This window comes from Pteropus vampyrus, unplaced genomic scaffold (genome assembly GCF_000151845.1).
Source record: "Pteropus vampyrus isolate Shadow unplaced genomic scaffold, Pvam_2.0 Scaffold96, whole genome shotgun sequence".
In the NCBI taxonomy this organism is placed as follows: domain Eukaryota; kingdom Metazoa; phylum Chordata; class Mammalia; order Chiroptera; family Pteropodidae; genus Pteropus; species Pteropus vampyrus.
This window is the reverse complement of record NW_011888877.1, coordinates 449,181-463,193: the sequence shown is the minus strand read 5'-3', so window position 1 is coordinate 463,193 and position 14,013 is coordinate 449,181. Positions and strand designations below refer to the sequence as shown.

At 40.1% G+C, this 14,013-nt stretch overlaps 1 protein-coding gene across 10 annotated transcripts in view; it reads left to right on the top strand.

The window, feature by feature from the left end:
* The window catches only part of TRDMT1 (tRNA aspartic acid methyltransferase 1), an 83,590-nt gene that overhangs the window by 14,853 nt on the left and 54,724 nt on the right, over nt 1-14,013 (top strand). For 3 of the 10 annotated variants that reach the window (XR_002781362.1, XM_023533104.1, XM_023533103.1), the window contains exon 1: nt 6,776-6,971. The exons of 4 other annotated variants lie outside the window; for them this stretch is intronic. Coding sequence is in view for 3 of the 6 variants with exons in the window: in XM_023533104.1 (XP_023388872.1) it covers nt 6,908-6,971 (64 nt within the window). In the remaining 3 variants the exon portion in view is untranslated. Of the gene's footprint in view, nt 1-3,666; nt 3,856-6,225; nt 6,565-6,610; nt 6,972-14,013 lie in introns of those variants that run through there. 3 more of the 10 variants (XM_011364368.2, XM_023533108.1, XM_011364363.2) reach the window with 3 other exon arrangements.

The following is a 14,013-nucleotide window of genomic DNA, read 5'->3' as shown; positions in this document are numbered from 1 at the left end:
ATATTAAAAAAGAAAAGCTAATAAGTCTAAAATGAATTAATAAGCATTTTAAACACTCATGAAGTTATTTGAAACTTAGAGGCCTATCATTTATTTTGATATTATCCTATTATTAAAACATACTTTTGCCATCTACTGAAATGTAGTCAGTTTTAGTCACCATGTATTCTCTGAGTGACTAAACATAGAACAAATCCCTGTGGAATTTGTACAATATTTTAACTTCACAGTCATTACCTTAGATGGAAATGAAACACTGATAGTCTTTATTTGCAGAAGTAAGTTTAACTCTCTAATATAAGGGTTATTGGCCTCTGGTGCCTTCCAAGTGTGAAATTGTACTTGTGTTGTATGATGTTTACCTAAGTGGCTTTGAAAGCTGATAAGGTAAATTTTAAGTAAATATGAAGTTAGGTTTTTTTATTATATGGTGAATATAGTAAGGGCAGTACTGTGGAACCATTATTGCATTTCAGTTATTTTGATCACCACTGAATTAAATGAAAATAATACTAAATGAAAATTTTATGTTTAAACTAGTACCTAACTAGCACAGGTAAAATGAAAAACCCTTACATATGATTTTTCTCTAGATTTTGGTTTGTCATTAGTGACAATTGTAGCAGTTAAAAAAAGAAGACTAAGGAAAAATAAAGGCTTTTATGGAGTTTGTGTTTGTGCATGTGGGTGTGTGTATGTGTGTGGTGTATGTGTGTGTGGATTGTGTGTGGATTGTGTGTGTTTTGCTTTTCCTGGTCTTGCTGGATCTGTTTTGTGGTATTCGGTTACCTGGAATTGTTTTGAACGTTTGGGTGAATTATTAGAGAAAAGGAGCAAAGTAATAACAGCTCTCAAAATTATTACATTTGTATCTCCTCTAGTCCCATCATGGGGCTTATTTTTCCACCTGAAATAATAATGAAAGCTATAATAGAAAACAATGAGGAAATACATCTCGTTAGATAATATTCAAATTAGTTTCTTGGTATTACACCCTTTTTGAAAACATACTAGGAAAATAATTTTCTCTATGTAATTGTTAGAAAAAATGGGTAGATCTGTGTTATAACAAAGTTATTAAGAAAATGGTAGGAAAGCAGTATTTATTGTTCTAGGTGTATTACTGATGTATATCTATATATCTCTATATATTCAATGAATAATTGAATACAGACAGCTACCTTTTTAACAAATATCACCTCTGTTTCATAGAAGAAGAAAGTATTAGAAGTAGGATTCATATTAATCCATCTATTCTAAGGACTGTGTTTCTTGCACTGTACCAAGTTGTCTTTGCAGGAGTGACAGGGCAGAGAATCTATTGTAAATGTTAGTAATTAGGCTTTGACATTGCTCCTCTTTTGTGAAGCAGGATTAACCTTTTTGTCTGACCTTTCTAACATGCTTGGCCACAGCACTTGAGGTTTCCTTCATCGATCTCACAAGTTGCCTTGGTTCCTCAGGCCAGCCTGTTCACTCCCAGGAAGCAATGTGTTCTGCTGACTAGGGTTGCTTTAGTCTAGACGCTCGGCTGTACTTCCAGACATAGGGTCTCAGCAGGTATGGGGCAGCTGAGCCTACTAAGTATCTTTTGTATTAAGTTATGGTGTCGCCAGTTCTGGAAAGAATTCTGGAAGAAAGCTGAGTTGGAATTCCCTGTTCTCCACCTAGTTGTGGGCTGGGCCAAATGACCTAAACCTTCTGGATCTCTATGTCTTATCTCTAATACAGCAGTTGGATAAAATCGGTGGTATACAATCCACATCCCACAGGGTTGCTCAAAGGCAGCTGTGGGTACAGATGGGGGAGGGGAGGTGATCTGGCAATGTTTTAGGCTCCCTACCATCCATGCTTCAGCAATATAACAGCTTCTGTGTGTGTGTGTGTGTGTGTGTATGTGTGTGTGTGTGCATGCACATGCTCACTCTACCTCTCCCTCTGTGCCCAGATTCTAGAAGAGATTTTGTTTGAACAAAAGGTTCTATATCTAAAAATAGTTGGAAAAACAGTGGAAAATAGTCCTTTCAGCTAGAACTAAGGAAAATAAGTTCCTTCCAGCTCTAACTTTCCATGAGCATATGAAAGCAGTTTTAAAGATAGAGAATCTCACTATCTTTAATAACTAAAATACCATCTTTAAAATGTGTTGCGAAACCATTTTAAATAAGATTTTTTTCAGAAATAACGTCGAAGACAAGCATCAATGTCAAAATCTTTGAGTACTTTGAAATGGTAAGCTCTAAGACAAAATGCATGGTTTGTATGCTTTCCAAACAGAAAATCTATAATTATACTCTTCTTGATTCCAATTTTGAAAAACGTATTCTTTTTCTTCCTTTGAGGTGAGTCTAATATTCACAACCAGAAGTCATTAGAATATACCTCCCAACAGGAAAGTACCATTTCTTTAAGACACCATGAAGTTCTTCATTTTCCATCTGTTCTTTTTCTCTTGGAAGTTTATCATGTCATTGAGCAAACACCTCTGCTGTTTCCTGTCTCTTTTCCTTTGTGACAGTCTATGAATACGGTGACCAGACATCAGAGAAATAAGAGAAATGCTTAGCTACAAGGTCTGCTTTTACTTAAGTTCCCTTTACTCTATATTTTTGGGGCACTTATTTCAAATCAGGGTTCAATATACAATAATTAAGCAATTTTAACGCTCTTTATGTACTGATAGGCTACCCAGAAAGGATATAACTTCAAGAGACTGTCACTCTCTAGCCACTCTGACCAACAGAACTTTCTGTGATGATGGAAATGTTTTCTGTCTTTGCTAAGAAGTACTGTAGCCACCAGCCGCCCATAGCCATTGAACACTTGAAATGTGCCTAGTGTGACTGATGAGCTAAATTTTGAATATTAATTAAGTTAATTAAACTCGAATCACCAGATGTAGCTGGTGGTCACCCTACTGGACAGCGTAGCTCTGGAGAATCAATGAAATTGGATAATAGCCCTATGCCTATAGAGTAGAAGATATTATTTTTTTTTAATATTGGCATCTTTATGATCAGAAATAGAATACAAATTTTTACACTTTTAATGTTGTTTTAATTTAAAATTTCTTCAGTGCCTGGCACATAAAAGAGTCAATAAATGATTGGATGGTGTTAATAGGTTCCCTCTCACCTCCACCCCAGGTCTCTCCAACTCACACATCTGCACAAGGTCACTTTAACAGTTTTCCCCTTGTGGTCTTTCTGGGAGTTAAGAAGTAGGGGGTGTCTCTCTGTCTTCTGACTTCTTGTGCTCCTCTGCTGTGCACCCTGTCAGTCATGGCTATGGCTTGCAGACTTCCAGCCTTTTCTTCACTCTGCTCCAAGCCCAGTCGGGCTCCACCTGGACCCCTCCCACAAGCTTAGCTGGAGCCTTAGATGTCTGCGGCCGTCTGGACCACTCTGTAGCACGCTGATCTGATGTTCCTGAGGGCCCAGTGTTTGGTTATGGCTCCTAAAACAGACATCAGCAAACTGGAGTGTGATTGAATCCAGGGATCAGTCATGCCACATGACATAGCTGAAGGGGCTGAGAACGCATCACTTTGAGAATGCTTACTATTTATAAAACATATATGTATATTGGGCTAGGCACTGAGCTAAGTGCTGTTGATTCTCATTTAATCCTCATAGTAACCATATGTCCTATTTTTACACATTTTAGACGTTTGCCAGCCTCAGAGGTTAAGTGACATTCCGAAAGTCACTTATCTAGGAAGCAGCAGATCCACGATTCCTATTTATACTCTTTGGTTCTCAAGCTTGAAGTCATAACCACAACATAACTCATTACGGAAGAGGGAGAGTTCTTCAAAATCAGTGCCGAAAGCCTCTCAAAGGAACTAGATTTCAGGTGACTATAAAGAAGAGTTTTCTAATAATTCAAGCTCTTCATCACCAAATACCTTACTCTGAGGTAGGCTTCTCCCACTCATTAGCAGTTCACAAGCTGAGGCCTAATGCTAGCTGATCAGAAACTCCGTAAATGGCATTCTTGAATAATTGGGTACTCACAAGTGATGGATGAGCTCTAGGGGCCTTTCCAGTTCAAACTTCTTCTGAATATCATTTCCTCTCTCAATGACATTTATTGCCAAATTATTCCCATATGACTCCTTTTTTATTTTCCATGCAATTTATAAAGACAGTTCTTTTTCCGTGTAAAACCAGAATATAATTTATTGATTGCTCAAATTGGCAAAATCAGGGTATGCTCTCCCTGGAGGCAAGCTTGTATAGGAATTCATATCACGTTTCACTGGGAAATAAAGGATGGCCTGGATCATGGAAACTCAAGGATGATTGTAAACAATATTTTAAGCATTTGGCAGACTTTGTTTAATTCTGTTAGATATTAATGACAGGCAAGAGAGGAAGAATAAAATATCATTAGATTTTTAAGTTATGCAGTGATCCCTTAAATAATTGAGAGTATGCTATTATTATTTCAATATACCCCTTAGAATTATATCATGCCCCTTAATTATTTCTGATATGTTTCATAAGTAGCCTTTTGGTTTTTTTTTTTTACTAATGTATTTTCTCTGTTTTGACAGAAAATGCATTCAATATCCTAAAGTCCAAGTTTTAATATTTGCATTTTCAAAAAGTATGTTGAGTTTCTCTGATGAGAGCATAAGCTCTATTGGCTATATCACTGAGGATAACACTATGGGAAACTATAGGATTAGAAAGCTTTTTAGGATAAAATTTTTTTTAATCCTGTAGGAACATTTGGGATTTGTTTTGGGAAAGAGTAATCAGTATATATCATCTTTTTTTTTTTTTTATCTATCTGCCCATCTTACATTCCTCAGCTACTCCCAACTGTGGTACCCCCACCCCCAACTCTCGCAGCTTGTGCCAGGGGTTGGAAGAAACTGTATTCGTAATCTGAGGGGGCCTAGCACCTACAGACGTTTCTATGGAGATAGTTGTAATTTGTGATCATGGAGAAAGTTTTCATTCTTGAAATGATATCACATGTGATCAGCTTTAGAGAAGAAATACTACATAAAGAGATGTGGGCTAGAAAGAATAGAAAGGAATTAGTGACAGCAGCAGGTGGGATCTGTATTTCAGAAGACTGGGATGGGGGTGGATTGAGGAATTGAAACAAGCTGGGGTTTCTAGCGTGGGAGTGGAAGGAAGTTTTCACTTGAAGAAGAGGCCTTGAAGAAGGCTAGGATTTCTAGGCGGGGTAAAGAACAAGCAGAGAAAGGGTGCTGGGGGAGTGCTGCAGAGTTTAAGACAAAGAATGCGAAGTTAAAGAAAGGTAATTCTGGGTTTCTGCTGTGAAGACCCTTATGTACCAGTAAACATTTTGTAGTTGGCCTGTGTGGGAATGAAGTTTTACCTCCCGTCCTCGCAGGAGATTGGTATTTTTTCATGAACTCTTCCACATATTTTGGTCCTATCTCTCCCCTACAGGGTAAGACCCTTGGTCATATTTGTTTTGATTTATGCTGCTAATGGCTAAACAGATTCTAGATTTATTTAACATATTGGTTGTTGACTGTATGTCCATCACTAGACTACATACCTAGGTCCCTTTATATGTATATGTATATTTATAGTACTAATATTATGCATTATATGTTAGTATGTATATGATTTCTATAAGTTGAGTTGGTTTAAGAGTACATTTGCTTAAAGCAGATTTTAAAAAAAAGTCTCCTTTCTAGATAATTTCAGTTTGAGCAGATAATTACCATGTGGCCAAATCAGGACTCACTTTTCCAAATATTAAGTTAGCCACAGCAATCATTTCCCTTTCTTCCTTCTGCTTTATTTTATAGTTGAGAAACTAGGCTCAGTGCAGTCACACAACCAGTTTTTGGCAATACCAGGGCTAAGACTAAATTCTGTGCTATCTTCCTACCATATAACCCTTCTTCTCTGAAATAAGTAACCAGTGAAAGCGAAACATTTAAAGGTCAACACACACTTAGAATTCAAATATTGCATAGGACACATCAAAATGGATGTCAATTCTATAGTTCAGATAACAGTACTCATACTTTTAGTTGTGATATTAGCACACATGAGAATTTCTGACAAATTAGTTAATTTCTTTCTAGTGGTACTCCCCATTTTTTTCTAACAAAACTTAACGTGTGGTGATAACGGGAACAATAGGACACTTTATAGTGAAACATTTCCTCTCTGGCATATGGCCGTTTTTTTTTTTTTTCTTAGTTTTTAATCCAGCTTCTAACAATTTGGTCACTGGATCATCTTGGAGAAGCAAGGCCCTAGAACTTGGAGGCCCAAACGTAGTTTAGCATTAAATTAAGGGCAGATGCTAAGCTGGGAATATTCTCCCAGCTAAAAATATAATCAACCCCATCAACAATTACGGCAAGCATCCTCTGTATTAGCATGCACCAGGGGCTCTGCAGCACGTGTGTTGTTTCCATACTTTTAACTCTGGGACCTTCTCTGGAGAAGAGGCTGGTCTGATGTATTTCCAGAACCCCAGGCACGTGGCATATGCTCAAGGCTAATGGTAGAAAAGGTTGGAACAATTCGGGCTTCCAAGGGACGGAAAAGCAGCATGTCTGTGAGTTTTTCTGGATTCTAACTTTCGCCCCTCTACTGAGCTCCAGGGTTTTTTTTTCCTCCCAAGGCCCCTAACTACACCTTAGAAGGGTGATGGAGCGTAAATGTCGCCACAAAGTGGTTGGTCTTCACCTGAGAGCCGTGCTTTCTGCCTTTTGTCCCTTCGCTGACCTCTGCCATCCCCCAGGCCGGGAGCTACCCAGTGAGGCCCAGAGCCTGAGCGGCGGGGAGGGCGGAACTAAAACGCGGCGGAACCGGAGGCCAGGAAGCGGCGCAGGTGGAGGGAGGAGAAGCCTGGGGACCGGCAGGCCTAGTTCCGAGGCGGCAGCAGCGACAGCGTGGGGATGGAGCCCCTGCGGGTCCTGGAGCTGTATAGCGGCATTGGGGGCATGCACCAAGCACTCAGAGGTGAGCGTGCACAGAGCACCTCTCTCTTGATACCCGCGTTGGCGCGGGCCATAACTTAGGCGCCAGGGAGCCGTGGAGCCGCGAGAAGCCAGGGGCGGAGACCGGGGGATGGGGGACTCGTTGTCCTGGAAACCGCCCCAGCGGGCCACCTCCTCCCTCCGCTCCGGGCGGAGACTCCTTTCATCCCGCCTCGAGCCTTGTCCGAAGGACGGGTGCGGCGCCTTAGAGGACTCAATTCGTTGAGTCCTGCTCTGCGAGGCTAGGCTATAAAGTGAAACTAAAATGGTACCCACAGAACGGGAGGGGCGAGCCCCCTGCCTAGTGCCAGTCCCCAGTTCCTAGTATGGCAGTCACCTACCTAGAGGCGTGGAGACGCGGTCTTTTGCTCTCAAGGAAGTCACAGTGGGGGAGGGGAGCTCGCTGGTCAAGACTAGACTGGGGACAGAAGGCTCTTCAAATGGATAGCTACAATTCAAGGTAGAAGTTAGTGAACAATTAAGTAGAACTGTAGGGGAAGCATAGAGGAAAAATCTGGTCAATTCTGATCATTGAAAAGAAACATCCTGTCTTGATACATCGTGTCTAGATACATTTAGGCGCCAGAAGAGCTGAGTTCAGACCTTGGGCTAGTTCCCTAACATTTTTGAACCTGCTTCCTGATTTTGAAATGGGAAAGGTAATTTTTTTACTGAAGGACTGTGAGAATTAAAGATAAAGCACGTAAAGTGTTAATAATGCCTGGTACGTTGTAGCCACTCAAAATATTATAAATTATCATCATCTTATGTATCTCTTTGGAGGTTTTAAATTTCTTTGGTGACGTGTTGGAATGAAAGGTTTTTTTTTTCTGGTGATATTCACTCAAATATTTATTGAGCTCCTGTTCTGTGCCAGGTACTGTGCTAGTCAGTGGAGATATAGAATGACAAATAGACTTTGAATGTGCATGTTTATACTTAAATTACTAAGGCAACCACAAAACTGAAACTTTCCTGCTCTTTTAGTACCAACAGTAACAAGAAACATTTTAAGATGCAGACAATATGTAATGAGTGGAGCATGTAAATTTTCTGAGCATATGTATTGAGTTTTGATTGTAGACTAGGTGAGTTATTGTTAAATTTTTATTACCCATTATTTGGTGGCTTTCTATGTTCAGTTCTTATGTCAAAACTTATCAGCATGAAAACAAAACTAGTACTATTGGCTTTCTTAGTTAATTTTGTAAGATGTATAATGTCAGCATTTACCCCCATGTCTTGAAACCCCTTAGCGAACATGATTTTCAATGTTGCTTAGTACTTTTTACCTTACGCTACAATTCAACCACTCCTTAAGCACTGAACATTAGATTATTCTCCGATTTTTCGCAAGTATAAATGTGCTACAGTTACATCCTTGAGCGTAAATCCTGATTTTCTCTAAGCCTGTTTTCTAAAAGTCTCAGTTTATTCAACAGTAAAAGACTGACTGTATGCTCATTACTAAGTCAAAAATTATGAGAATTTTTTAAGGCTTTTGATAATATAGCAAATTGCTTTTCAGGAGATTATGAGTACTTCCCTCAACTACATGTTCATCAGGATTTGTCTTATCCATTTTTAACTTTTGCTAAGTTGGTAGGGGAGATTGCGTAATTTAAATTTGTATTTTTTGGTTCATGAAACAATTACATATTTTTTCTCCTATTAATCAATCCAGTGGGAATTCGTACACATATTTTTTTTTATTGCCAGCGCCATCATCCTGAATTGAAACTATAGCATCTCTAACTTAAAATATTAAAAGTTTCCCAAGTGCTCCCCGCCCTCCTTCCACTCTGCTTTCCTACTCATCCTTTCTCCACACAGAAACAGAATGATCTTTTGCACAGTAGACTGGATGATGTCATTTCCTTGCTTAACTGGCTTTCATTTGAGGTTAGAATCACAGTGCTATCTTCTTACTAGGCCTGTGAGATCTGGCTTCTGTCTGCCCGTTCCACCTTATCTGCTACTCTCCCCCCGGTTCTTTTTTCCAGGCTCACTGGTCTTCTTTCTCTGTATTCCTTAAACTCTTTGTGTTCCTACTTTGTTCTGGCCTTTGCTATTATCTCTACCCAGAGTGCTCAAATCCCAGACTTTTCCACTGTAGGTGTATCTCATCTTTTATGTCTTGGTTAATACGTGGCCTCTTCAGAGTAGCCTCCCTTGGCTGATCTTGTGATTTAAAGTAGCCTTCCTGCTGCCTCTCTACCTTGTTGCTCTCTCATCTTTCGGTGTGAGTTCTGTGTATTAAGGATATTGACTTTTAATCATACCTGATGCAGTTTTCCCCATGCATTTGTTTTCTAGTGTTCATTTATTTGATGTATCAAAGTTTAAAATTTTTTCATAACAAAATACATTACAATTTTCCATGTGGTATTATGTAATAATAAAGACGTAGCAATGGCAGCTAACTGCAGCATTTATTAAGGATCTTTTTTACATGTTAGGCCTTGAAGTATGTAACAAGTTAGTGGCAGAGCCAGTTTTGTAACCTAGGTTTCTCCACCTGACCTCTTAACCTTGCCACGCTGCCATTTTTCTGATTAGATCCACTACTTGAATCCACACATTCAATTATAGTAAGAAGTACAGGAGAAATAATACTAACTTAAATTTTAACAGATTTCTAGATAAGGTTTATGACTGATTGTTTTTTATTGTGGCAACATATACATAGAATGTACCATTTTAACCATTTTTAAGAGTGTAATTCAATGGCATTACGTCAATGTTGTGTAACCATCACCACTATCTACTTTTAGAATTTCTTCATCTTCCCAAACAGAAACTCCGTACCATTAAATAATAACTCCCACCTCTCTATTTGCAGACTCTGGTAACTACTATTCTACTCTGTCTCTACTAAATTGTCGATATGAGGTACCTCATTTAAGTGCAATTATACAATATTTGTCCTTTTGTGTATGGCTTATTTTCCTTAGTATAATGTTTTTAAGGTTCATTCATGCTATAGCAAATATCAGTACTTCATTCCCTTTTGTAGCTGAATAATCTGTTATATGCATATACTACATTTTGTTTGTCCATTCATCTGTTGATGGACTTAGGTTGTGTCTACCTGTTGGTTATTGTGAATAATACTACTATGAATTTGGTATATATGTGTGTTTCTGTCCATGCCTTCAATTCTTCTGAGTATATACCAGGAATGGAATTGCTGGATTATATGGCAATTCTGTATTTAACTTTTTGAGGAACCACCAACCTGTTCCACAGTGGCTGTGAAATTTTACAGTCCCACCAGCAATGTATGAGTGTTCCAATCTCTCCATCTTTATATCCTTGAATTGTTATTCTATTGTTTTGTTATTCTATTTGTTTTCGAGGTTGTCAAATAACTTTCAGACTTGATTTGAATTACACAGGAATAAATCAGTGAAAGAAAGTATTATTTATAGCCACAAAAGATGATACATCGAACAAATATGAAAAGGGAGAAGAAAAGAGCAGTCCCCAAGGTTATTGTAAATGTTAAATGAAACAGCCGATAAAAATAAGTATGAAATAATGTAGGTGCTCATTTCTTTTTTCCCCACTTTGTTTTGTAACTAGCTTTCCCCACTTAATTCTATTGGATTTCTCCGTTGATAAAATCAGGATAATAATGCTAACCTATAGGCCTGTTAGAAAGATTTAAGGATACAGTGTATACACAGAGCTAGTATAGTTCCTGGTACATAGTATATGAGTAATACTGTCGATGTTACTTAGGAAATTGGACATTTTCATGTGCTTGCTATTTGTATTTATTTTGTGACATGTACATGTTGCCATTGGTATGTTCTTTTTTACAACTGGTGATTTGCTTTTCAATTTCACTATGGTATTTCTTCCAAGCAGGATTTTGAAGGCTGATTGGGCGTTTTCCATATAGTCAAGAAGAGAAAGGGTACATCCTAAATAGACACACAGATGCGAATAGCATGGTCCATGTGGAGACTTGCAGGCTGGTATCCTATGTAGCAGGTTTCTGAGAGTTATTAGTGTTCTTTGTTGGTCAAACAAGTTTAGGAAAGTCTTCACATGATATTGTCCCTTGAGACATTCTCAGGACATATTAATGAATCAAAGATCTTGAGAAGCCCTGAAAAAAAGATGCTATTTGGTTTAAATCAGCACTTTTTTAGTGGAGGTGGAGAGACACTTAGGGCACTCATGGAGCCGTGGCAGGACATGCTGGAAAGCAGTGAGTTGGAAAGAGAAAAGTGCCAGGGCTACTCATATTGACTGATGAGCATGATGTGTGATTATGTCGCCAACTTTGACTAACTAAGTAAGCTGCTTTGTAATTTTTCTATAAAGCAGGATTTGTTAATGTTCTTATTATCTGTGTTTTTTTTTCTAAAAATATACAAAACTGAACTCCTGGTTCTCCTTACTCTTCCAAAACTCGCTGCCCTGGCAGCCTTTCATACCAGTAACAGGTGTCTCCATTTCTACGGTGGCCCAGACCTAAGCCTTGGAGTCATCTTTCTTTCTTCTTTTTCATTCTCATCAGCAAATTCCAGCTCTACCTTCCAGCTATATTTATAATTCTATCATTTCTCTCTGTCTTAACCTGGTCCACAGTGTCTCTTCTATTTTGTCAACTTAATTTACGTGCCACTCCAGGTTCACTTGGCCACACTTGCCTCCTGGGCCCTGGGCAGTTTGATCAGTGTGGCCCCTCACTCTGCTGCTGCCGCTTCATCCCATAACACTGCCGGGGGCGGGGGGTGGGCCTGGCTCAGAGTGCTCAGTCTGCCCCCATGTCTGCACTCAGATGAAGAGCCAGGCAGTGGAAATGGATCTAGCAGCTCCAGCAGCTGTCTGGAGGGGTTGGATAACATGACCCTAAGTGGGAAGGAGGGGGAGAGTTTTGCTTGTGAAATAATAGAAAAAATATGTATATTGCTCTCCGCCCCCAGTTCCTGGCACAGAGCTCCTAAAACCCTGGTAATTTCCGAAGTGATATTTATTCTGATATTTGGTCTTTGTCCCGGGTTCCTGACACAGAGCTTCTAAATCCCTTCGAGGTTTTTAGGTAATAGGAATGTCTTTTCTTGTAATGAGGAGACTCTTGGTGGGCTTCTAGGTAGGGGCTGGTCACCAGAAAGACTAAGCCATGATTAGAAGCTTAGAATTTTCAGTCCCACCCCCATCCTCTGGGAAGGAGAAAGGGGCTGGGGATGAAGTTAATGATTGATTGTGCCCTTAGTTTATTCTCAATAAACATGATGAGTCCTTCATAATAGTCCTAGAAGTAAGGGTTTCAGAGAGCTTCTAGGTTGGTAAACATGTATCTACATGCTAAGAACGTGGTGCACCCCAACTCCATGGGAAGAGAAGCTCCCATGCTTGGGAGCCTTCCAGATCTCACCTGATGTCACCTCTTATTCTGGCTGCTCATCCATATTCTTTATCATGTCCTTTATTGTGTAATAAACTGGTAACCATAAGTATTTCCTTGAGTTCTGTGAGAGGTTCTAGCAAATAATCCAAGTGGGGTTGTGGGAACCTTTGATTTGTAGCCAAGTCAGACAGAATTTTTGGGTAACCTGGGGACCGGCCACTTGCAATTGAGGTCTGAAGTTGGGGCAGTCTCATGGGACTGAGCCCTTAACCTGTGGGGTCTGTACTAACTTCAGTTAGTGTCGATTGAATTGAATTCTGCACATCCGGCTGGTGTCTAAGAGATTTGATTGGCTTTGGGGGAAAAAAATATTTCTGACATCTGGTGTCAGAAATATTGTGAGTGTGGTAGTAGTGTGTGAGTAAAGGAGCAACCCAGGAGTGTTTCCTATATACGTCTCATGGTGTGACTTAGAGACAGGATGAGAAAGGAGCCAATAATTAACATCTCTCTCCCTCTTCCCCCTACCAGTGGGCCTTGCTCAAATACGCGTGGGCATATAGGAGTGCTGCTTTACACCAAATGACATCTTTCCTGCAGAGTGTCTGTCACCTTTGATAGAGCCCTCCTCCTTTTGATAGCTGTTAGGAGTGGTAGATCCACACAGCCTGCCCTGGGAGTCCTTTCTGACAGCAGTTGGCTTGTTTTCTTGTGAAACTGGGTGTTCTTGGGACCAAGTTAGTATCGCATTGCCTTTTTGTTTGCTTTTCTGCCTTCCTTGCCTCACTATGCTCATTCTTGCTACTTTGGGGTTTTGCCTTCCAGAAAAAGAATTTGCAGCTAAGCTTTGCCTTGGGTTCTTTTTTTAGGAAACCTGGACAAAATATTATTGTAATAGCCTTTTTGCTGGTCTCCTTGCTTCTGCTCTATCACCCTTAGTTTATTTTCAACACAGTGGTCAGTGGAATCCTTGAGGAATATGTCAGGTAAGTCATGCCTCTGACGAAAACTTCTGAGCGGTGTCTCCTATCTCTCAGTGAAAGCCGAAGTCCTCAACAAGACCCACGGGTCTGCTGGCCTAGAGCCAGCCCTTCGCCCTCACTGACCATGTCTCCTGTGCTCTCCCCTCGCTCGCTCCACTCCAGGCTCACTAAGTTTGAGCTGCTGTATAACAAAGTACTGTAGACTGAGTGGCTTGTAAACAACAGAGGTTTGTGTCACACAGCCCTGGAGGCTGGAGATTTCAAGATCAGGGTGGCAGCACGGCTGAGTTCTGGTGAGGTCTCTCCCAGGTTGTAGGATGTCGCCTTCTCATACCCTCACACGGTAGAGAGCAGAGAGAAACAAGGTCTCCCAGGATTCTTACGAGGGCACTAGCCCCATTGATGAGGGCTGCACCCTCATGACCTCTTCTCATCCTAATGACCTCCCGAAGTCCTCACTTCTTAGTACTGTCATCACATATGAATTTGGGGGTGGGGGACATACACATTCAGTCCATAATATGGTTGTCCTTGCTGTTCCTTCTACAAAACAAGCATGCTCCCATCCCTGAGCCTTTGCAGTATCTCTTCTCTCTGTTCTATTTTGTTCTTTTCCCAGGCCTACTCCCTCATTTCTTTTAGGTTGCTGGTAATGAGACATTCTTTAGCCAACTTAT